Below are 24537 nucleotides of genomic sequence, written 5' to 3'. Positions count from 1 at the left end.
TCAACGCGGCTAAATGACCAGTCAACACTATCTATCTCTGCGCCGTTTTTTTAATTCTTTTTGCAATACCTCATATAAGGCAATGAAACGCCGCGCTCATGTCATTCATGCGATTCACATCTCTACCTAACCTGTTAGCCCCCTTGTCCACAGTCTCCCGCCCTCTAAGCTCTTAGGTAACGTAGCGTAGTCAAAAGGGGGGGTTGGAGAATGGTAGAAAAAAAAAAGCTACCAACCATTCATTCACTCATCCAGCCAACTATATCAAACCCATCCCAAACTCATACCACCGCACCCGCAACCCTACGCAGGGCCTCTCGCAATCTCCGCCCGCCGTCCCTGTGATGCTACGCTACGCCCACAGACTTGTACCTGCCCGCCCTACCGCTACCTATCTTCCGATCCCCTCCTTCTTCAGCCTCAAGGCTTTTTTCCCCGACAATTCGGGATTTAGGGATCACGTAAGTTCTGACACGGGGTAAGAAAGGCGGTAAAACCGCGAAGGGGCTTCGTCGTCTTGACTCTGTACCTAGGTATATAGACAATACCTAGCAAGAAATTACATACCTAATGCTACCTACTCGCTACCTAATAGGTATACCACCGCGTGTACAGCAGCATCATCGGCGCGGCTCCCACTATAGAAAGTATCTCCGTAGAGACAACAACGCACCTCACACAATTCAAAAAGAGAAACTATACATGTAACAAATAAAATTTCCTTCATTATACTGTAGCGCTTGTACGCGACGTTACCTAACGCAGGATATATATGTACAGATAGGTATAGGTAGCTATAGGTAGAAATAGGTATCTTTTCAATATACGGCAAGCAATACAACCGTCTGCCCGCTCGCTTTCCCCCTGTCCCGCCCCCGTCCCACGCAAAAATCCAACGCAAAGTAACCGACTTCCTTAAATACACGTGATCATGACGAGAGTAGCCCGCCGCTGTCTTAGAACAGCCAGGAGACGAAGCGTCTGTAGAAGCGCGCAAGACCCTGGTGGGTCTCGGGGGTCGCTGCCCTCTTGGCGGCCTGCGAGGCGAGGAATTCCTCTTCCTCGCGGTCGATGATATCCTTGCCCGTGTAGAAGTCGCACTCGTGTGGGCGGACGCCCTTGCTCTTGGTCCAGGCTTTGTGTCCGAGAATCAGGATCAGGTAGATGGGGATACCTAGGTAGCCCGTGATGAAGGTGGGGTACTTCTTGCTCCAGTCGCCCGTGAACACATCGTAGTTCTTAGTAAGTGCGATCAGGATGCACATGAACAGCGCCGCATACGAACCCCACAAACCAAGAGGCGCCTTGTACGGCATCATGTCGTTGGTTAGGTTCTGCGCACGGCGCGCCCGCACGAACCAGATATGCGTCACGAGGATTGAAATCCAGGTCAAGAGACCAAATATGGTAGTCAGGTTGACGAAGTAACTGAAGACCTGCTTGGAGTCATCTGAAACGTTCAGGAAGGCGAGGAGGGCGAACGCCGCGGAAGTGAAAAGGGAGTATAGAGGCACGCCCCTGCTATCGGTCTTTCGGAAGATGGAGGGGGCGGCGCCGTCGGAGGACAGACCATAGAGAGTTCGGCTAGCAATGTACAGATCGGAGTTGGCGGCGGAGAAGACGAAAAGAAGGATACAGGCGTTGAGGATGTGGTCGAGAGCCGGGATCTTAGCAAGCTTGATGGCAACTACGAACGGGGAAGCGCTGGCATTGGAGCTGTTGGCGTTTTTGCCCGCATTGGGATTCTTTGAAGGGTCGGTGGCGAAAATAAGGTCCGGAGAGTTGTAGGGGACACACATGCCGATCAAAAGAATGCTGACACAGTAGAAGACGACAATTCGGTAGAAGGTGAGCTTGATGGCGCGGGGGATAGTCTTGCGCGGGTTCTGAGCTTCACCAACCGTCACACCAACCAACTCGGTACTCAGATAAGCAAAAGTAGCAGTAACCATGGTAGACCAAAAGCCGAGGAACTGGCCCCAGGAGCCTGTCGCAATGTAAGGGGCGAAAGCACTGTTCCGAGTCAGCAACATGATTTCTCTATAGTTAATAGTCTCATCATCATTATCATAAGACTACATGAATCCACTTACCCAGGTTCACGCCAGTATCGGAATCCCCTCGGGTCGCCATCAGCACCGCCGCAAGCGATAATAAGGGATAGAAGAATAACGCCAAGGATGACGATAACCTTGAAACTCGAGAGCCAGAATTCGAATTCACCGAAGAACTGGATACCGAAATAATTGATGAAAATGATGGCGACTAGGAATATGGCGATCCAAACACCCGGGTTGACATGGTCTCGAGGCAGCCAGAACTGTATAACCAAAGCCGCGGCTGTGAGCTGATTAGGCGTCACGATGATATATTTAAGCCAATAACTATATCGCAAAGGTTTGGCATGTCAGCTTTTGTTGCTATGCATGTTATATGCGTACTGCGCGACACGCGCGAATAAGATGAGCGACAAGGAGTGAGTAGGATCAAAAACTTACGTCCAACCGAGCGCAAAACCGAGGGAGGGGTCGCAAAATCGAGAAGCATAACCAGTGAAACCAGCAGACATCGGGAGCCAAGCGGCCATCTCACCAAGAGCGGTCATAACCAAGTAGACAATCATACCGACGAGGGTGTACGAGATGAAAATAGAGCCCGGGCCGGCTTGCGCGAGAGCCTTACCGGTTCCGATGATAAGACCTGTTCCAATAGCACCACCGATAGCAATCATAGTAATGTGACGGGCTTTAAGACCACGATGCAACGACGTTTCCGCCGATGTTTCGATACCCCGGATGTGTGAGCCCTCAATGTCCACGTCGTTATATGAGGTCTTGTCCTTGTCGCCCGAGGGCGACGAGGCCGTCGACCTGACCGACCTCTGCACCACTCCCTGCTTCTCCATGATTTTATCGTGTACTTTTCTTCTTTCGATAAAAGGTTCCTAATAATGAACGAAATCGAACAAAAAAAAAGAAAAAGAAAGAAAGGGTCGACTATAAACGACACACAAGAGAATTGCAAGACAACTCCAGACAATTCTGTGTGTTCAGCCCTAGTGTTCTTTTTTGTCGAAGAATCAGAACAAATAAGAGGGCGAAGGGGACGTGAAGGTTAGGCTGGGGAGATGTTCAGCTATTAAATATTATATGAATTAAATCCAACAACGGGTAGGTAACGAGACTTCTACCCCCGACGGTTTCCGTTTCCCGGATTGGTGATCGGAACAATTACTACGTAGCAATGACCTTACGATAGAAATAAAGAACCAATGACTGACCTTATTTTACTGTCTATCTCTTTCTCTACTATGTACGCAGCAATTACTAGGTAGGTAGTGTACATAGTAGAGAGGCGGCGGGGCATTGGTTATCTCTCTCCAACACTCGTCCGGGAGGAACTAGCCAGTCTAGGTGCATATCGCTGACCGACGTCCTGTACTGGTGTAGGTGTATGTACGGGTGACCCCGGTTTCCTATCACTATATGGAGTATAACACCGTATCAGCACATGGAATGAATTCTGGGCCCTCTTAGTGTTCTTGGCTTTCTCCGGCTAACTGCTTCTCTTCGGGGACCCCTACCCTGGTAGCTCGTCTAGGGTGCTCTCAGTTCAATCCGTTACATGGTGGTTACCTACTAAGAGAAGAAAATGGTCCGGGGGCCGAGGGGGGGTGCTGGCAACATGTCGCGTGCTCTCTGGCTTTTCCTCGGCGCCTCATTACAAGACGACTTAACCAATGCGCGACGCCAGTGAACTATCGTCGAGGAGAATTCAGGAGAAACACTATATATAAATTGCCCCGAATGCTACGAACTGTAGCATGCTGATCGCAGATCACATGTGATGTTTCGTTGTCGAGGGTGAGGGAATCAACTTCTTCGTCGGCCAGTACCCGAATGCTCGTTCCTGATTCCCCAGCCGTGCTGGCTATCGTCATTTTACAAGGGCTAGCGCTTCAACCAACCAGCTTAGTGTACCAAGATATAATATTGTTTAAAGCGGAGCGGCGCAGTTTATGGGAGATGGGCTGCCCACAATGGTTGAGTTTGCTCGGGGCCTCGAGATAAAAAAAAAAAAAAGTTAAAAAAAGTTGGACGAGTTTAGATAGTAGACGAATAAGGAGACGATCAAGATTTACATAAAAGGTATACATACTACCTATGTCAGGAAGGACCTCCTACTGGATCTGGCAGTTCTAGTCCATTATCTCATTATCTGGGGCAAGTGGTTAGTCTAGTACCTAGTCAATTATTAGCTCTATTTCACATGAGAGGTAGCCAAGTACTCGGCTAGCTCGACATTTGATAGGCTGTAGCTTCTTATTATCAATGCCAAGAGGAGGCCGAAGAGAAGTTGGGGAAACACCAACCTTCAAGGACCGATGCCAAGGTAAACCAGCTGATTGGGCCAAAGCTTACTAACAGAACACATCGGCTATAGCCAATCACAATCCATTGATATATCTCAACTCTGTGGCAAACAATAGAGGCATCAATTACATTACTGTACCAAGTACTGATTATTACGTACCGCAGTATCTTTTCCACGTCTTCCAAGGTTCCAGGGTACAAACCGCACTAGAGTAAACGAGGTAGATCCTTTGATCCACTCAACTACTTCCTCCCATCCATACATTTCTTCCATTCTTCCATGCAATCCAGCATCCAATTCATTACACTAATGGACTACCTACCAGACTACCTAGGTTTAGTCACATGACGATACTCGGGGATCGACGGTTTACACACAGACGCAATAATTATTGTGAATTAACATGGAAGTTTCCATGCATTCCGCCTTATGCTGCTTTGCCCTTAGTGCTACTCTATGCAATGCATATCATGCTCGCAGATGCCTTACTTCGTAGATAGCTCTCGTGTCTCAGATCAGCTTTCAGCCACGAGGCTGCAACTACAAACGCTACCTAGACCTAAGCTATCAGCTTACCGTGGGATTGATCTATTAAATTACATAGGTACCCAAGGCATCTCTCTCTCTCTTTTTTTTTTCTCCTATAACGCCGTTGGGAAATTTGGGCTGGACTATATCATCTCCTCCCCTAGACGTTTTATAATTTTTTCCAATTTCACTTGTCTGCCTTGCCCTTAGTGAAATAGGATCGGCGCAGGCCTTGTGGCCTCATCTAGGCTACCGCCCTCAAACTATACAAAATTAACACGTTAGCCCAATGTAATTCGTGTATGTCCGCGACGAAGACGAATATTCTGGACCTACCTCTAGAAATCCGGTCGCTGTGATAACGACCATAAACGCCTCAGCTAATTCATCGACGCGTCCCGAAAGTAATGCATCCGTTTTCCCACCTCCTGTACCAATTCCGGCCGAACGTTTGAGGACATGCATCACCAACATTCTGTGCTCGGTCAGGAACCGTCTGCCCTGTAGCACGTTATGCGATCCCCGACTAACTATCGCCGCACCGATGATGCGGGTTATGTTAACTAGGAGGGTATAGTGCCTCTCCAAGCCTCTGCTGTCTGTAGAATCCACTTGCAATTCTGGATCCACCGAAAACAATCCAGATTGTTCGATAGTGCGGAATAGATTCGCATGTAGAACATACTTAGCACCCTCGCGCGTCTGACATAACTGCAATAGTAGTGCCATTTTGGCGTTCAGATAGTTCTGCTGATCTGAGTCACCTGTTAATATGGATGATTAGACTTTTTGATCCTAAACACAAATGTGGAGGGGACTGTAGGACTTACCTGTCCGATCAGCCTCTTCCCATTCAACCAGAATGCCTCGTAGAGAATCTACAAGTATACCGATGAAGTTCAGTCTGTTCAATGCTTCTACAACGAAGTTATCGTGCTCCTGCTTGCCAAGCTGAACCAACGTTCCTAGGAGAATCAAAGCTGCCGATTGGCATGCCGCGTCTCCGACAAACGCGTCATCGCAGACGACATTTAAAAGCTTTTCACCGAACGATTGTATTGTTCTAGTTGTTTTTCGGAGACTAGACGACACTCCTTGTTCGTGATCCACAAGCCCAGTCAGGTGACGGTAGCAAATACTGTAATAGACCGCACGCAGTTCTTGATTGCCGACCCATTTTGCGATGGCGCTTAGGCACACCTGGAGTAGTTGGAAAAGCTTGTCGCTAATCAGGTTTTCCACCGTTCTACTTTGTTTGTCGGTAGAAGTCATCGCTGCGAAATCCAGTTCGAATACTAACACTTTGGCAAGCCTTGCTAGTTCTAGAGCGGCACTAGGGTTCTCCGAACTGTACAGCTCGAGACTTGGAAGTGTTGCTTGTAGGATTTGTAATATAAATGAGACTTTGTTTGTGCCTTTGAAGTCGTTGCAGTCGGTCATCACCATCAAGAGTCGTGTCCAATTTGTCAGAACTTTAAGCCCGCGCGTTTTTACTTGTGTGAACCGATTCAAGTACTTCAAGTACAGCAGCAGATTTTCCTCTTCTGCGTCTAAAGCTGCAACGTCTTGCTGTAGAATAACATGGCCAGAGTTGCGAGCCTCGTTGCGCTTGAGGAGCAGAATCTCTCGGACTTTGTCCAAATCATATACCATATTCCGGTCGTCATCCTCTTCTAGGCACGGCCGCAGATCTTGTTCTCCGTATATCTTGAGATCAGGTGGTGGGGCTGCGAATAAACTCTCCTGAGGCAACGAATCTTGAAACTCGAATACTGAAGATACCGTTATAACCTCCAAATCGTCAACTCTGATCTGACCGCCCAGGGCATCGAATACCCGTCTCTTGAGCGCCGGCTTGCGTTCAAGAGAGACAGCATGGAGCTCGCGGGTAATATACTCAAGTGCCATAGCCCTCATTGAAAGGTAATTGACGTACCCCTCGGCCGCAGGATGTCTGAGGAAGTCTGGGCCGACAGCTTCCTGTTCATCCCATACGGGGTTTTGCTGAGCTACAAGACCCTGTATCAGAATATGGAACAGAAAGTCAGAGTCTCGGAGTTCGTCGAGGACGATACTAGCTGATAGTGGAGAGCTCCAGAGTAGCCTGAAAATTCGCATCACCTTGTACTTGAGATTGATGAACCAACTCCGCATAGACCCTCTGTCCTCTGACGGAAGCTCCAGAATCACAGGTAGCAGCGCGTGAAATAGAGACTTCCCCTCGGCGAACAAGCCATGGGGTTCGATTTCGAGCGCGTTGGCCCCGCAACGAAAACCGAGGAGTAGGTGAGCAATTGTAGGCCGATCGGGGCTCGCTTCTATGCAAGAGTAGATGAAATTGAGTATGTAGACTTTGGTCTGGTACTCTGGCGACCTGTCTTCCTTGCGGAGGTCCAAGAAATTCTTAAACTCAGCAATAAAAGAGCCGGCTATGGCAGCTGCGTCGTTACGCTCCTCCAAGGCAATAACCGCTTTGTTTCTATGGACCTGCCCTGAAGGTCCAGACTGCCACGCCGAAATTACCCTGGGTGACGTTGATATTTTCTCCAGTAGCTTTAGACTGGCCAAGGTCAAATCAGGGTGGCCTATACCACAATAGCTACCCAGATCAGACATCAACGTCATGTTACTCATAAGGCCATCTTCAATGGAAACATATGCCCCATTGGGTGTTGGCGTATAGAGTGATCGACTTTGCGCTCGAGCTTGCGGCTTTACCTTTGGCCGTACCACATCAAGGTACGTAGCTTGAAGATCGAGAGCCTTTGAGATGAGCTGGACTGCACGTAGAACGCTATGAATGAGAGGTGAATCCGGTGGAGCTTTCTCTATGTCCTTTGGGTTTTGATGTATGGTATCGAGAATGCCTTTCATGAACCTGCTATCGTACATCCACTCCATGACCCTAGCAAATGGATGAAGCGTAACATAGTCATCTAGACTTTCGCACTGGATAGCGGAATCCGCATTGATATTGGTCTCATTGGCGAATATAATCAAATCCTCGTTGAAGATAGAAACGCAAGTGAATGAGAGATCCAAGCAACACAAACGGAGCAATCTCTGCTGTACAAGTTCCGTAACAGCTTGGGCTCGAACGGAAAACATGTGTCCTAAAGTAAAGTCGATATATGGCTCGACTCCAGGACGCATTCGAGCAGATGCACCGAGATCCCCCGGATACGGTAGTACGTCGTTTAACGGATCAGAGCCCTCTGGGAGAGACGTCAAACTGACGAGGAGTTGTATAAAGGCGCTGGCGTCATCGACATGCGGGCTCATCTCTTCGAATAATGCCTCCATAAACATAGAAGAGTGCGGGGAGCCTGCGGCAGATGCCAGGGCCTTATTTGTTGTAGGCGGAAGGTAGTTTCCACTGAGGCACGCTTCTAGATACCACCACATAGTGTAGTTCTCAGTAAGGGTTTTTCGACTAAGAAGTGAGCCCAATGCTGCAAAGGTGCATGCTCTAATTCGAGATGTAACCTGACTACTTATCACATGAAAGAGTAGCTCAATTAGCTTTGACGCTGGTTGGTCAACCAGATAAGTGCGTGCAGCTTCGCTTTGAGAAGCGAGCTTGGCCATCAGCCTCAAATAAGACTCCAGCATCGCTGCAAATTCCGGTTCAGTCTCCGCCTGCTCGGTATTAAGCTTTCCAGTTCTATGCACACTGGCTTGTGTTGTGGCGGGCTTCTCTCTGGATTTGTTAACAAAATATTCCAGTTCGTTTATGATATGAGACCATGTGATGGATAGCGGTTTTCGAATCTGATGCCCTTCATCCGCGAGAAAATCATGTGCAGCTGTTGCAGATTCTGAGTCTTCGGATAAGGACTGTAGCATCTCACAAAATGCAGCCTGTACAGGTGTTGTTGCCCTCCGCGATGCCCATTGCAGAAATCCCGCCAAGTTATTCTCGGGGTCGCCCCAGAAGCCATCTGCGGCCTCCGGTCGGCCTTCAAAGGAGTAGGCAATTATGAGAAGGAACCTTTCTAAATCGTAGTCTTGCTCTTGAGCTTGATTCGTTTGGCGCTGCTCGTCTTCCTCAATTTTCAACCTCCGAAGCACGTCGGGCATATTTGATATAAAGGCGTCAACAAAAGTCTCCAGCTTTGTTGCCAAATGATCTTGTAGAGATTCAGAAAATGGGATAGTATCTACGGGCAGCGCTGGGGTTCTTTTTCGGAGCCATTGCCGTAAAGATTTCCGAGCAGAATCTTCCCATTCAGATGCCCTGACGTCGGCGATAACCGCCAGCAGGAAATCGAAAGCACCATCTTTCAGGGCCTCGGCGAACTGTCGTGACCTTTGCTTATCCTCTATTTCGTTTTTCGTTAGTCCGCTTGGCGGGTGTAAGATAAGAGGGGATTCTAACCTTCATCAAGATCGACGCCGGCAAGACCTGAACCGGCAGCATCTTCCATATACCATCCGCTATATTCGGCGATCCACCAGGCCCTGATAGCAGCATTGAGGAAAGGTAATGGCCGTGTATCATCTCCCGGCTCACAAACAAGCTTGTTCAGTTTTCTGGCTTGCTCGATATTTCCGCTACCCTCTGTCGAGCCAAAAATCGTTATGTAGCTGCCGAGCACAGGTATGAGATGTACTATCGAAAGTTAGAGACGGCATGACTTATTGCTAATGGTTTTTACGGTCCATAGAAAGAGAGGTAGAATCAAAGACAGAACAGGAGACACATGATGAAGAGACCTACCAGCGCACGAGTCGTATCTATTGATTTGCTTCAGAACCCCAAGAAATCTGGTGAAGTCATCCTCAATAGCCACGTGCTTTTCGATTGCGTAGCAGAGAATAACCGCAAGGAGTTCATGTTGTTGGATAAGATTTATATATGACACCTCAAGGAGCTGCTGAAATTGAGCGTCACCCGCGCGACCCAGTACGGAAGCGCTTGCGGCCTGTTCAGTGAGGTTTTGAAGCCATGTCCTTATCTCACTCATCGAAGTCATACACGCAGGTACGAATCGAGGTTGAGGCGTCGTATTGGTAATGCCAGGCAGGTTTTCTCGGAGAATGTTCTCGCTAACATATTGGCTAAGATATCCAAGACCATCACCGACATCTTCAGCCAGAAGTTCATCCTCTTCCTTGGAAAGCTGCAGGAGCAGTAACACGCAGTTCAGCAGGATGTTCCTTTGGTAATGAAATCTTATCACGGCACACTCTCTCAGCGGACGCCCCAGTATAGCTTCGTCATCTTTCGAAAGAATGGTCAGCTTGGCTGCTTCGAGCTCATCCAAATCGAGGCCGTCGGCAACTTGCAAGACAAGCTCTTGGAAGTCCTTATTCAGGGAATACTCGTCGTCGAAGATATTAATTTTCCCTGCAGGTTAATTGTTAGTTTATATTATATCAGGTTAGGTACCTAACCTATATAACAAAGATAGGTAGCCTAGACGAAGACGAAAATGTAACTAGACTCACCTGACAAGACAGCATCTCGGCTTTCCTTTTTCCTCGCAGGTTTTTCCAGGAATCGCTTGAAGCTGTCACGGAGGATTTCTAGGGCCTCATTCTGGGCAAGTTGTGATAAAAAGAATGGCCCTTGATTTTCTCGGTCTTCCTTCAGTGCCTCGACCACGTAAAGCAGTTCCCTATTCAAATCCCGGAAGGCTTCCTGAATAGTGGTGGTAACCTCGTCCGCCATTGTTCCACTCTCGGTTTCTATCGCATCGTCGCGCAGGGCACCGAGAGAAAGACTGCTTTGCGATGCAACGCGTATGCACCGCTAATTAACTTCGCAGAAGGCTTGTTATCTGCTGCACATGTGGTGTATTGAAGGTTGGGTTCGTCGTTGGTTCGGCAAGCCTTTTTAGGTACGGAGGGGCGCGAAGTCGTCAATCATTTATTTAATTTATTTAATCTTTAGGAATTCCATAAGAAAATGATGCCCGGACGTGTCAAGCCTTTGCAAGCTTAAGCTAGGTAAGGTAAGGTACCCACATCTACCTGCCGATTTCACTGTTTAACGGCTACGGTTACCACATGTAACTGGTTGTTTCCATTTGACACTAAACCAAACCCGGTTAGGTATGTCATGTTCAGACTCATGTGTAGGTACCGTAGGGTAAATCTGGTGTAAAATGCAAGCCTGGGTACCAACAATAAACAAATGCTCAGCTCTCTCGTACATTGTACATTCGCTGCCTTAGCAACTCTCATATTGTACATACTATGTAAAAGACCACAACCGCATACTGGACATTTGCTACCAGCTTAACAAGAAGAATATAAAATAAGTTAGTTAATTGGTGAAAACGCCATCAACATAGATTAGATAATATCCAGCATGGCCTGACCTTGGAAGCTATCAGCCATCAGCGATATCGATTCCTTATTTTTTCTTTAATACTTTTGTTTTCTATTTTCTTGTTTACGCATTTTCTCCAGTCTTTATTCGGTCTTTTTTTTTTTTTTTTTTTTTTTTTTTTTTTTTTTTTTTTTTTTTTTTTTTTTTTTTTTTTTTTTTTTTACGTCGCGTTACTTTTTCACTTTGCAAATAAAAACCCAGGTCAGTATCCAATGCTAGACTTCATGCTTGCGATTCAATCAACTTGGCCAACTTTTCTCCCACATTGACCTACATGAAAATATACGCTCTACGTCTAGCTTCTAAATGAAGTAATATCATAAATCATATTTGGTCTTTAAGCCTAGGTGTTACTATACCACCTATTTCCCCAGGCGACCAGAACCAGAGCCTTCATACTTCATCCATACCTTAGGTACCTAGGTATGCGGTGTAGTTTTCTATTTCTCAAATAGTTATTGGGTTACTATAGACAAGTGAGTGGTGCATGGCGCAAAAGTGGCAGCAAAATGGCACCTCGACAAAGAGCCAGACAAATTACGATGGATGGCGCCCGAAGTAAGTTATGTTTCCCATCGGGATGAATTTAGATAATTGCTAATATAACGTACCTAAATAGTCGCTATTGAAAGCAGCAACGGCGCCACCCGTTCTTCCGGTTTGGATGGTGAGGCTGCCAACAACCTTTACGCCTGAATAATTAACATTGGAATATTGACTTGTATAGATTTAATTCACATATTCAAGGAACAAACGAAAGCCTCCAACTTGTAAGCAGGAACAGCAAACATTTCCGGTTATCAAGCTAATGAGTTCCAGTTCAATATTAGATGATAAGAGCTATCATATAACCTTCGAGGCCATCTTTCGGTGTGCCCTAGCTGAAAAGCAAGCTTACTATAGTCATAAGAGCACCGCTGCTAGCAGACTTACCAAGTGCGCGGAAGCCCTGCGCCTTGGTGTCGAGTTAGGGGCAGGCAAGGTAAAACGAAAGACCGTCCTTGCTGTGATCGACCACATCACTCAAACGCTGCCACATTCTGAAGATGACTTAGTCCCGCCACTGGTACAGGACTACATTAAAGCCTTAGCTGCTCTCCTAAGCCATGCCGCTAATGTCGAGCTCCTTGCTGCCGGGGGTGGTGAAGGCTGGTTCACATGTGTAGACTTCACTGTTGACGTCTTGACTTTATATCTGGCGGCTAATGATAGAGACTCGATTCTTTTACGGGCCTCACCGGCTCCCGGTTCGGGACACTCAACGCCTCTCACATTCTCAACCCCACGACCTGGAACCTCGTCCCAACGCACTGGCCGACTCTCGCGTAGTCAGCTTCCAGATCTCTTGCAATGTCTGCTTTATCTCTCATCTACTCCAAATGCGCCCCTTTTACAGCGTTCAAAGGAGATGTCGTCCGTTGTGATCCAGGTTCTCCAACTGCGTCCCCTTGGAATAAGCCCGTTACATCAGCTAGCATTTGCCCTGGTCAACAAGCTGTTTGTGGCCTCCCAAACGGATGATTCCGACTACGCGAACTCTCTAGCTTTAGATTGCCTACCGCTGGTAAGTCAATGGTGGCAAACGAAATCCGCATCTGCGCATGATGCGCTCCTAAATGGCGTCCGAGTAGAAATGCTGAAGCTTCTATATAATATCCACCTTCAACTTGAGTTCTTAATCAAGCAAGGTGATAAGCCTTCGCTCCTGGGCGGCATCGAATCCCTCGCGGAGTTGTTATGGAGTGAATACTCTAGACGAGAAGAACGCGCTCAGCTTCAACAAGACGACCTGACATACTCCATACCTCATAACAGTACAACGTTTCAGGTGCAGTCCTTCTCCTTACGGCTGTTCAATATCGATGGTGAGAAGAACTGGGCAGTTGTGCATATTCTCGCGCTCCTTGAACGGCTGTTGTGGAGAGCATCTGAGCAATCTCAAACAACGTTAGCTGATGATGAACAACCACGGAAGAAACGACGAACAGCCTCAGGCTTTAGTCGACTTCGCCAGAAACTAAGTTCCACTGATCATTCAATACAGTATACTGCCTTGCAGATCACCCCTTTTTTTGTGTCAGATCTCAAGGTTAACATTGATGAGATGTCGGAGCTTTTGTCCTTCTTAACGAGCCAAATTACCAGTAAGAATAGCAAAGTGTCCACATGGGCTATGATTGCTTGCACAAGGTCAGTCCTATTAATGTTGCATGTATACCTTATGCTAATGCTCGAGCAGTCTCACTCCCCAAGTCAGTGCCACCGACAATACTCTATCCGTGCTTTGGAAGCAAATATGGCAAATTGCAGTACGCTCTGTCACTATGACTACAAATTGTCGAGCCTCTAGTATATTACTCCACTCCATCATAACTCACGATCTAGTACCGTATCGCGATATTGCCGACGATATCAACAGCATGATCATGACTGCCGATGTAAACGGCCCAGCTGCTGTAGTGGATTCTTCGCTCGTACTTATGACAACGCTTCTTCACCTCCGAAACTTCCAACTCCCGAGCGCCAGCTATACAACCTGCAATTGCGTGGTTCGTTGGTTATTTTTCAGATGGGATCCTAGTGAGTGAGAACGAACATCTAAAGTTTCGGTCTTGTCTAACAATTTTACGTTCGTAGCCGACGCAGCATATATATCATCATACTCGAGCCACGTTAAACCAGTAGATATCATCAATCTAATGAGAGCAGCCTACGGCAGTGAAAAATTGATTTTGTCACAGCCATCTCAGACAATTTCCGGGCAAATTGGCGAGGCGTTATGTCTGCTCCAAGACCGCGAGAGCTTGATTAGATACCTGCTTCTCTTAGACCCCGACATTTCTGGATCCTCATCTTTACCCAGCCAGCAACTATCCTTTACGCCAGTCACCCATCTCGGCGATACTTCGAATTCCTACGGTACAAAAAAGCTCGTAGCCGAGCTCTTTTACTCAAAGCTAGATGAGATAAAAACCCTATGCGAGTCCTGGGATAAACAGAAAGATAAGTCCATTCAAATTACCCCGGAGAAACTGCAAAGCATTATCTCCTCCTTGATTGTCGGCGTTTTTATCCTTCCGGAAATAATAGAGGTAAATTCGAGGCCGTCACAAGAGGTCCAAAACTCGTTGTTTTTGATCCTTCAAGCTGCTCTAGCTGGCGTTTCAAACTCATATGAGGGTCAAATACTGTATGATTGCCTCCTCACGGCAGTCCGGCCTTATATGCCTGCATTGACATGCGCGGAATTGGGTAAGCTAGGAAAAGAATGGTCATACCTTCACCGTTTCTTCTTTGAACTGTCCGGTGCTTTTCGCAAAAGAAGCGACAGTCAATCATCCAACAATGAGGACGATTTCATGGACCTTGATGATAATTTTGAATCTAAAGAACGTCGGTCGAATACGTCGTCAAAGTCACACGAAATATCTAGACATGAGGCTTCGGTTGCTCTGCAAGCCTCAACTTTTTATTCCGACACCATTCAACGGTTGCGTCTTTTTGATATCTTGTATGGGGATCATGGTCAAATCGGGCTAATCCCAGCATCATACCTTGATGACTTCTTGGAGTTGTCTAATGAAGAACTTATCTCCTGCCGTTGTTTAACCCGGGAACTGTTCGATTCTGATCTTATAATAAATCCAGATGATGCCGACAGAGTCATCAGTAGAATGGGAGAATTGATTGGCAGCGCGACTTTTTCAAGTTGTGAGGTTGCTTTAAATGTATGTCTCGATGTGATGGAGGGTCTGATACCCATCTGGGCTGATAGCGACGGTGAGATATCATCTCGCGTCGGTGATTTATATCATTACTTTCTCAATGCTGGACTCAAGAACAACATGCTTTCCTCAAGCATTCAGATGTCGCTAGTCCGACTACTCCTCCGTCTTATCCAAGTCAACGAGAAGTATACAGAAACAATCAAGATGGAACCACCGAGCTCATCGCTGCTTAGCATCCTAAGCAGTGCAGCAATACCCGTCAAATACTACATAGGGTCTCGTTTGCCAACCTTGTTTGGCAGGTATACCCTAAAATCCCACGACGAAGTCTTAGTTGACGTCCTCGAAGTTCTTCCAAGTAAGACCGATTTCTTCGAGGGTATAGCCCTACGATTATTTGTCCTCGCAGAGCTAGCACGGGAGTGGCCTACCCTACTTCGGCGCGGAATTTACCATATCTTCGAGATTCCTGGCGAGATCCCCAGCTCGAAACGGCATGCAGCACGATGTCTCGACAACATATCTACCTCGCTAAATCTTGAAAACACGCAACAGCTGTTCGATCTGTTCGCGCCCCAGCTCCTCTACACTTGGCTCGAAATAAAAAGTATCGACGATATCCCTTTTATGATATTCGGTTTCTCGACTCTTAAGGAGTTGCTACAACGTGCCCAGTCTGAGATAGTGGCCTTGATGGTAATGCGAGGACAGGACGAAGCAGCCGCAAGATTAGCTGCAGCCCTTGGTGATAGCCTAGCACAACTTATCCAACGTAATTTCTCAAGAATCATTGCTTATAGCATGGCTCATGACATCAGTATGCCCAAAGCCGAGCAGCATCGAAGCGGTGAAAGTCGACTACGCAAAATCCTCGGCCGAGAAGTATTTCTTGAGGCTATCTATATTAACTTCGCTGACATCATTGGGTTGTTCTTCAGTCTCATTGACCAAGAAAATCCAGTTGAAGAGACATGGGCTAGGGACAAAAGTTTTGCATACGCTGCCGAGACAATGGCAGAGATTAAGAAACGTGGTCACTCTGAAGTCGGCCTGTCCCCAAATCAGCAACCAATGTTCCGGGCTAAATATCTGACTAGAGAGATATCACTGCTGTGCAGTCGAACAGAATATGAGATATCTGCGCTCTGGACACCCGCACTCGTGGTCAGTGTCGCCAGGAAACTGCTTAATGGCGTCCATTCAGCATTGGGACCCTTACATACTTGTTCTGTGCTTCGAAAGGTCAGGGTTCTCATCTGCCTAGCAGGTCAACATGCCTGGGAATCGTATCCTTTAGAGATGCTTCTGCAATCTATACGTCCGCTCATCGTTGACACAGAATGCGCAGATGATGCTCTTGGTATAAGCCAATATCTCTTAGAGAAAGGTTCTGAATCATTGTCGCAATCACCTTCATTCCTTGCTGGTTATGCTCTATCTGCGCTAGCCTCCCTACGCGTGTTTTTGGAGACCAGCCAGTCCACTACAACACAAGAAAGCCAATTCAAAGCTACTATGAATAAAGCCCAAAAATTCCACTCATGGTTTACGAAATACCTTGAAGACTACGAGTCACCTCTTCTTCAAGACAGTGAGCATCGTGCTGCTTTCGATACCATTACGGGATGTGCAGCCCACGTCCGATCGTCAGGGAATGCAGAGAGAGGCACCCATGAAAGCAAACTTCTCCTAGAGATCCTTCAGGACGGAGTACACGGAGCTCAGCTTCTAAATGAACCCTCCCGAAAATTGGCACTGGAAATGCTTTGTAGTAACTTCACAATTCCCCCATCTCACGGCCTCGATGTAATCAGCTCTGATGAAGAAGCATTAACCTGGGCTCCAATTGTATGGAAGAGTTGCCAGGCGCAAGGGCTGAGCAACGAGTATCTGGCCTGGGCAGGCCGAGTCGTCGGTAGAGGATTTGCTGCGTCCGGTCATGTGGACCAGGACCTGCTTCGAGAGTCCGAGTTGTCCCAATACTTCAACGCATCGGTGGACGCATCTGGATCTGAACAAGGCCTCCTCGGCCTCCTACAATCTTTAACCTCTGATAGTGATTGTTACAAGGCAGGACTTGCGGAATCAGCCTTGCGAACAATCGTATCGGAGGCTGCAGCCCAAGGCGACAACAATTTACTAATTGCTTGTCAGAAAGTTCTGTCCGATCACCTGCTCGCAACTTCGGACTGGACGCCGTATCGAACCCCGCCATCTGACAATATGCCTATTAGCCTCGCCCACGAAGATTCTGTCCTTTCTAACGATGCATTTGAGAGTACAAAGTGGGCTCAGGGTGTTGCAGTATACCTCGCACAATCGTACCCAGATAACGTTATTCTCAATGCTCTACCTCCAATTCTTACCAGCGTCAAGGGCTTCTCTAAGCAAGCTTTCCCATACATAATCCACCTGGTACTACTATTTGAACAACAAAGACAGCAGTCCGTTAAACGCAGCTTTTCGAACGCGCTGAAGAATTGGCTCAAGTTGGAGTCACCAGTAGCGAAAGAAAACATGAGTCTTTTGGTGAACGCTATTCTATATCTAAGAACGCAACCGCTACCAGGGGAGAATTCAATAGCTGATAGAGGACAATGGCTTGATGTCGATCTTCTTTCGGTGGCCTCGGCCGCTGCAAAATGTGGCATGTTTAAAACAGCGTTGTTGTTTGTCGAGATGATATCGACAGAAGGATCACGAGCGTCGCGTCGCTCATCTGCTGTCCGGGCCCAGGACTCTACGGACATCTTAATGAATATCTTCGAGAACATCGATGATCCAGACGCGTATTATGGCCTTAGCCATACTTCAAGTCTCAGTAACGTACTGGCGCGGCTCGAGTACGAAAAGAATGGTAGCATGAGTTTAGCATTCCGCGGAGCACAGTATGATAGCCACATTCGGAGACGAGATCCGGCCGCCAATATTGACAGCCAATCCCTAGTTGGGACGTTAGGTAATCTTGGGTTGTCGGGTTTGTCACATTCCCTACTTCAAACGGAACAGAGCCTAGATGGCTCATCTACTATTGTGGAAAGCACATTTAACACAGCTAGACGGCTGGAGATTTGGAATTTACCAGCGCCGGCGTCTACTGCGAACCCCTCTGTCACTTTGTATAAAGCCTATCAGACTTGGCAACAAGCTACCGAGCTAAGTCCTGTAAGGATCACTACTCATAGTAGTTTTAGCGAGACCATGCGAAATGTAGTCAAAAAGGATCTTACACCTGCTCGACTACGGCATCATCTAAGTACATTAGCTGTCCTAGCGGAGCTTAATGATGTGGTTGAGATTACCGATTCAACTGAGCTAGACAGAACCTTGACAACATTCACAGATCGTTCTAATTGGATGAAGAGCGGACGGTATGTAACGCGATACGATTCCCTACGTATAGTTATTAATAAAATTATAGGTATGAAGATATCAGCCATATTCTATCCTGCAGAGAAACGACATTGAGTGTACTAGCTCAAACGACTCAGCCCCGTGGTATAGCAAAGATAAACCGCCCAGAAGCTACGCTGGCGCAGATCAAATCGATGTTATTATCGTCCAGCGTTTATAGACATCATCGAGCTACCCAGGAGTCATTAAATATTGCAACGTCTCTTACGGACTTGGTGACGCCCAGTGCAGAACTTGGATTACACCTCGATTCTGTAGCAAAATTTGAAGCAGCCGATGCTTTATGGGACCACGGTGAGATGACGTCTTCAATTCATATGTTGCAGAGCATCGACGAGGACCCAAATCTTAAGAAGCAAACCATTCCTATCAGCCGACCGGATCTACTCGCCAAAACTGGATACCAAATATCGGTGGCAAAACTGGAAAAGCCAGAGACCATTCAAAAGGATTATCTGCAGCCTGCTTTGAAAGAACTGAGAGGTAAGACTGATAGTCGCGAAGCTGGCAAGGTATATCATCAGTTCGCCATGTTCTGCGACGAGCAGCTACAGAATCCGGATGGGCTCGAGGATTTAGCTCGCCTGCAACACCTAAGGAAAGGCAAAAGTGATGAGGTCTCACAGCTCAAAGGACTCATTTCTAGCACGAGAGACTCGCAAACGAAGTCGAGATATAATAACCATCTTGCTAAGGCAAGGCAATGGCTTGACCTGGATGAGCAGGAATTACGCCGCGTAGAGCAAAGCCGAACAGAGTTCGTCAGGTTAAGTTTGGAGAACTACCTGCTCTCTCTTGTATCTTGCGACGACCACAACAATGATGCGTTGAGGTTCACAGCCTTATGGCTTGAGCGGGCGGCAGAAGAATTTGCCAACCAGGCTGTCATGAAACACATCGACAAAGTCGCAACCAGGAAATTCGCGACGCTAATGAATCAACTGACTTCACGTTTACTCGACCAGAAGAGCACATTTCAAAGTTTGCTTTCTGAGCTCGTATACCGTATATGTGTTGACCACCCCTATCACGGCATGTATCAGATATGGTCAGGTACGAGATCTCGAACCAATTCGAAAGACGACGTGGCCGTGTCGCGCCAGAAAGCTACGGAAAGAGTCGGCAAGAGACTTGCTCAAACAGAGTCGGTGTCAGCAAAATGGACTGCCATTGACAAAACGAGCAAAGCGTACCATATGCTCGCAGTAGAACGGGATTCTTCGCGCTATAAGGCAGGGCAGAAGGTCCCCGTCAAGGACTCTACTGGTGGTTCTAACCTTGCGAGTGCTTTAACCAAATGGAAGATACCGCCGCCCACGATGCAAATTGAGCTCTCGGCTAGCAAAGACTACAGTCACATCCCACATATTTCTAAAATCGAACCAAACATGTCCATCGCTTCCGGTGTGAGCGCGCCAAAGATCATTACCGTCGTGGGCAGCAACGGAGAACGGTTCAAGCAGCTTGTGAAAGGTGGCAATGACGATCTACGCCAGGACGCCATCATGGAACAGGTCTTCGCAGCCGTGTCCTCCGTGTTGAAACACCATCGATCGACCCAGCAACGTAATCTTGGGATTAGAACATACAAAGTCCTGCCACTAACTGCCGCCTCCGGACTCATCGAATTTGTCTCAAACACCATACCACTCCATGAATACCTTATGCCAGCTCACGAGCGGTATCATCCGAAAGATCTCAAAGGCTCGCAGTGCCGCAAGGAGATAGCCCAAGTGCAAAACAAATCAGCCGATACGCGTGTGGCGACGTACAAAAAGGTCACTGATCGATTTCAACCGGTAATGCGCTACTTCTTCATGGAACACTTCGCCGATCCGGACGATTGGTTCGCCAAGCGCACGGCGTACACCCGAACCACGGCAGCAATCTCCATCCTAGGCCATGTTCTCGGTCTCGGCGATCGCCACGGCCACAATATCCTCCTCGACTCTAAAACCGGCGAGGTGGTTCACATTGATCTAGGTGTAGCGTTCGAAATGGGCCGCGTGTTGCCTGTCCCCGAACTCGTCCCATTCAGGCTGACGCGAGACATCGTCGACGGCATGGGCATCACCAAGACGGAGGGCGTGTTCCGGCGGTGCTGCGAGTTCACCCTCGACGCGCTGCGCGAGGAAACCTACTCCATCATGACGATCCTCGACGTGCTGCGGTACGATCCCTTGTACTCGTGGTCTATCAGCCCTGTTCGCATGGCCAAGCTGCAGGACACGAGGCGCGACGAGGAGGTCGAGGGGGCCGACGCAGATATCGGCTCGAAGAAGAAGGCCGCCGCCACCGTGGGCGTCGTCAACGAGCCTAGCGAGGCAGACCGCGCGCTCGAGGTCGTGCGTAAGAAGCTTAGCAAGACGCTTAGCGTGACAGCTACCGTCAACGACCTGATCAACCAAGCAACCGACGAGAGAAACTTGGCATTTTTGTATTCTGGTAAGTCTACGTCTCGATCCTCGTTTTCATAGCCATTTTACATGTCCTAACATATTATTACGTAGGATGGGCCGCTTACGCTTGAACGCGTATAAAATACGATATTTGATACCCACGTAGATATCATCGTTCTGCTTGCTCTATTTGGATACCTATGAATTAGCCTTGTATTGATATCAAGCGAGGTATATTCTCTTTATTCTCCTCTTTCTGAGCGGTATCTCTCATTGGCCCAAGATTCGGTAAATAAGTCGGTAGATACTGTATTAGATCTAGTTTAACTCGTGGACATCCCACGCACGCAGGACCAATTCCATTTTCGTGGAGGCTTTGTTCTCGCCTCGGCTCACGTGTCAGGATCTACGTTTGTGCCCCTCTCCGCCTCCCCTTCCCTCCTCTTCCCCCCCTTTGTTTCTGGAAGAATGCCTTAGGTGGACATCCGTCTTAGCCCATGTCGTAAGAAAGACTTGATTTGTAGGTTCCTTTGATGGATGGTCTATATGCAGCTACCCCGTAGCTTCGTCGTCACAAAGGAATCAAGCAGCACCACGTGTGTAGGTAGATCTTTGAGCAACCAGGATTGAGGGGGGGTGTCGCGTGCCGTTAGATCGTGACTTTCACCACCTCCACCTCCACCTCCACCTCCACCTCCACCACCATCACTTACTACCACCACTACCGCCACCTAACTCGCGGTTGTACTATACTTAGGTAGCTACTTCGTCGTCATATGCCCATCACGCCGCAATCTCCGTCCCGGCATCTCCTTCCCGCCCCAGCTTGACAGCGGCGGCCTCGGCCTTGGCACGCTTCTTCCGGGCCCTGCGAACCTGGATCTCGACCTCGGCCATCTGTGCGTTGACAGAGGCCAGTCGGGGTACGACTTGCTCGACGGCCTGGATGCTCTGCGCCTGCGCTTGACGCAGGGGCATCGGCGTGAGGAGACCGAACCAGCGCAGCGGGTCTTTTTGGCGTTGGTTTTGGGGAGGTTTGAGAGTTTCTTTCTCTTTTCCTCCCTCTCCTCCGTTACTCGTGTCGTCGTCCTCCTCCCCGACGACAACGCCGCTGCCGCTATCATCCGCAATACTTCTTCCTCCTTCCTCCCCCGGGATTTCAGAGGCGGCGGGTTTGGACCCGCCGGTAATAGCAAACACCGGGATATCCTGCTGCTGCTGCTGGCCGTCGTTGCCGGTTGGTGGGATAGTTATGGCTACTCTCCTCGAAGCCTGCATGCGCTCGTCGTAGCAGTCCTGGCCGAACCGCATCCCCCGCTCGGCGGCGAAGTTGGCGCGTGCTATGTTTTGGTATATGCCTGTTTGCAGGCTGCTGAGCTGCTCCCTGAGCGTCGTGTATTCGTGCAGGAGGTGGAGATGACGCTCCAGGAGCACGTCGATGTGATCAACTTCCATGACGAGTACGAGCTTTTTTATTTCTCTTTTTTTTTCCACTTCTTCTTTCTCTTTTTTAATATATTTAATATATTCGTGGTTTTCTATGATTAGAGCTAGTTAGGTACATGTTACATGTATGAGATCGAGGTTACGGGCCACGGCAAGTTCAATGAGAGGTACATCTATGTAAACTAGAGACGCCACAATTAGCTAATAGTGTGGCTTGATCACATCGAGCTACATGCATCAAATTGAATTGATGTGATGTACATTAGGTACCTATGTATTTGTACAAACAGAAATGTCCTTGAATCATGAATCAAAGGGTCCATCCAACTCCATCCTTACTTACCTATCTATGATCCTCGTAACTCCCCGGACCTTTTGTTTATTCAACTTTCAGGACTTTCCTACACCCAGACGCTTGGCTGAGATCGCGAATAAAACATCGTACCAAATAAATTGAAGTGGCTCTTACAACTGGCATATGCGACCCCTGTCTTGGCCTCTTTATCTGCAGAGCACACCGTTCATTACGAGCCCTACCAGAGGGTCCCAAGTCGCCCAATCTTGGAAGAACTCGATTCTAGAAATGGTGCTAGGTATCTAATTTCAACGACGGATCAGGATTTAAAACGTGGACGGCAGGGATATTCATTAGACTCCCTTCACAGCTTTTGTTTGTTTGTTTGTTTCTTTCTTTCGATTACCTAGTTACAGAGACTCGAGAAGCCACGGAAAACTAGGTTAGCACTTAGAAGGTCCTCGTATATCTACACTAGGCTGTATACATCTATCTATCCCTTTCGTGTTTCGAGCATGTCATGATTGACAAGCTTCTTTTCCAACGCCAATTACATGATCAATTGCATGGTCAAGATCGCCTACCCGTTGACTTGCACTGCTGCCACGTAATACGAATTTCCTCATCCCAAGCGCGTTACGAAGAGGCTTTTGTGTAATCCAGATATGAGAATATGCCAATTGTAGCTGCAGATACCCCCATCCTAAGCCCTTTGATCGACAATTCCGCCACGGCCATCATAGTACGGTCTTGATTGGGGTACACAAGATACGAGTGCATACCTACCCTACCCTATGTCTCTTCCTCTTACCTTACCCCGAACATTCGATCGAGTTACTTTAACTTGGGACAGAAGCAAATTTTCTGCGACGAGACACGGCTAGGTGAATGCTCTTGTGTCGGAGCTGCAAGCGTCGCTCCGAGTATATATTGCGGACATAGCCTCGTCGACGAATAAATTCTGCCCTGCGTCTATTAACTACTGGTTCATTGTGTATCACTGCAGGTCGCATGCAGATGAATTCTGATTGTACGTATTAAAGTGGTACCATTATACCATGACATGACCATGTATGCTAATGTAGGTCTTGGTCTTGGATATACATAGTAAGGTTAGGTAGGTGTAGGTATCGAATGCAAATCGTACTATGTATTCTCTCTCTCTCTCAGCTCCGCAGCTGTCAAGGCAGGGCTGCCCGAGTTCCTTGTTGCAGACAAGGCGAAACCCCAAGTTTGCTTTTTTGTTTCTGTTATCAAACTAAGGCTCGTTGCGTTGCGTGGATTTGTTCTAGAAAAAAGGGGTGAGAAGGGGTCTTCGCCTTATCTGCGACTATGCAGCTGTAGGTATCCTTTTTCTTGAGTACCTAACCCTTTTTTTTTTCCTCTTCACCTTTACGTCGTCACGAAGGACCCTGATGACGCATGAGGAAACGGTACGGAGGAACAGAGAAGACCAAAAAAAAAAAGGGACACGAGCCAGGTCACGAAAGCTACCTGGTTGGTTTAACCGTTACTTGGGTAAGTTCGCTTCGGACTAACCCAAAGAGTACGATATTGTTATGCTTCACATGTAACCACGTTTGTAATAGGTTTAGGGTCGATAAACACGGGGGGACACGACTTGGGACGGGATATCAATAATGACATGATAGTCAACAATTGGTAAAATGATCCATTGACCCCCCTAGCTCCTTGCTGATTTCCCGAATTCCCTTAAGGCATAAAACCGTCCGAAGCATTGCGCATAATCTGGTCCTGGCTCTTGTCCATGCTGTATTTGTACCTAAGGTAAGGACTTAAGGTTAGTGTACTTTGTAGACCGGCAATTTTTTATGATTGTAGGTTGTTTAGGTAGAGATAATTAAAAATAGTGAAACAGGGGATTTGATGGTAAGGAGAGAGAGAAAAAAAGAGAGAGAGATGTCATTTCTTTATTTTGGGTTTTTTCTATTACACGTTTCCTGCGCCCATTAGTCAGAGAGCCATGACATAGGTAAGTAGGTAAAAATGACATAA

The 24537-nt window shown here is 47.6% G+C and overlaps 4 protein-coding genes across 4 annotated transcripts; 1 reads left to right on the top strand and 3 right to left on the bottom strand.

Annotated features, from left to right (window-relative positions):
- Window positions 1–279: 279 nt before the first annotated feature.
- F4812DRAFT_465188 (putative amino acid permease) lies at window positions 280–2905 on the bottom strand (the record flags this gene model as incomplete). The annotated part of the gene is made up of 3 exons (XM_047938417.1): window positions 280–2013; window positions 2094–2384; window positions 2499–2905. The coding sequence occupies 3 exons, from the start codon at window positions 2903–2905 to the stop codon at window positions 957–959; spliced, it is 1755 nt and encodes a 584-aa protein (XP_047789355.1). The 3' UTR covers window positions 280–956.
- Window positions 2906–4660: 1755 nt separating this feature from the next.
- F4812DRAFT_430898 (nucleoporin Nup186/Nup192/Nup205) lies at window positions 4661–10852 on the bottom strand. Its single transcript, XM_047934395.1, has 6 exons — window positions 10354–10852; window positions 9623–10252; window positions 9281–9514; window positions 5733–9224; window positions 5239–5666; window positions 4661–5165 (listed from the first exon to the last, which is right to left on the bottom strand). Exons 1-6 carry the CDS (start codon window positions 10574–10576, stop codon window positions 5109–5111), a joined length of 5064 nt encoding a protein of 1687 aa, XP_047789354.1. The 5' UTR covers window positions 10577–10852; the 3' UTR covers window positions 4661–5108.
- A 538-nt stretch (window positions 10853–11390) lies between these two features.
- Window positions 11391–21237, top strand: F4812DRAFT_46429 (Serine/threonine-protein kinase tel-1). Its single transcript, XM_047938328.1, has 8 exons — window positions 11391–11797; window positions 11859–11906; window positions 11967–12009; window positions 12059–13429; window positions 13479–13819; window positions 13877–18338; window positions 18389–20826; window positions 20892–21237. Exons 1-8 carry the CDS (start codon window positions 11749–11751, stop codon window positions 20909–20911), a joined length of 8772 nt encoding a protein of 2923 aa, XP_047789353.1. The 5' UTR covers window positions 11391–11748; the 3' UTR covers window positions 20912–21237.
- Window positions 21238–21361: 124 nt separating this feature from the next.
- Window positions 21362–22559, bottom strand: F4812DRAFT_430893 (uncharacterized protein). The gene is made up of 2 exons (XM_047934394.1): window positions 21542–22559; window positions 21362–21384 (listed from the first exon to the last, which is right to left on the bottom strand). Exon 1 carries the CDS (start codon window positions 22233–22235, stop codon window positions 21564–21566), a length of 672 nt encoding a protein of 223 aa, XP_047789352.1. The 5' UTR covers window positions 22236–22559; the 3' UTR covers window positions 21362–21384; window positions 21542–21563.
- Window positions 22560–24537: the final 1978 nt, after the last annotated feature.

This window comes from Daldinia caldariorum (genome assembly GCF_022478825.1).
Source record: "Daldinia caldariorum strain CBS 122874 unplaced genomic scaffold F4812scaffold_10, whole genome shotgun sequence".
NCBI classification, from domain to species: domain Eukaryota; kingdom Fungi; phylum Ascomycota; class Sordariomycetes; order Xylariales; family Hypoxylaceae; genus Daldinia; species Daldinia caldariorum.
This window is presented reverse-complemented; position numbering and strand designations above follow the sequence as displayed.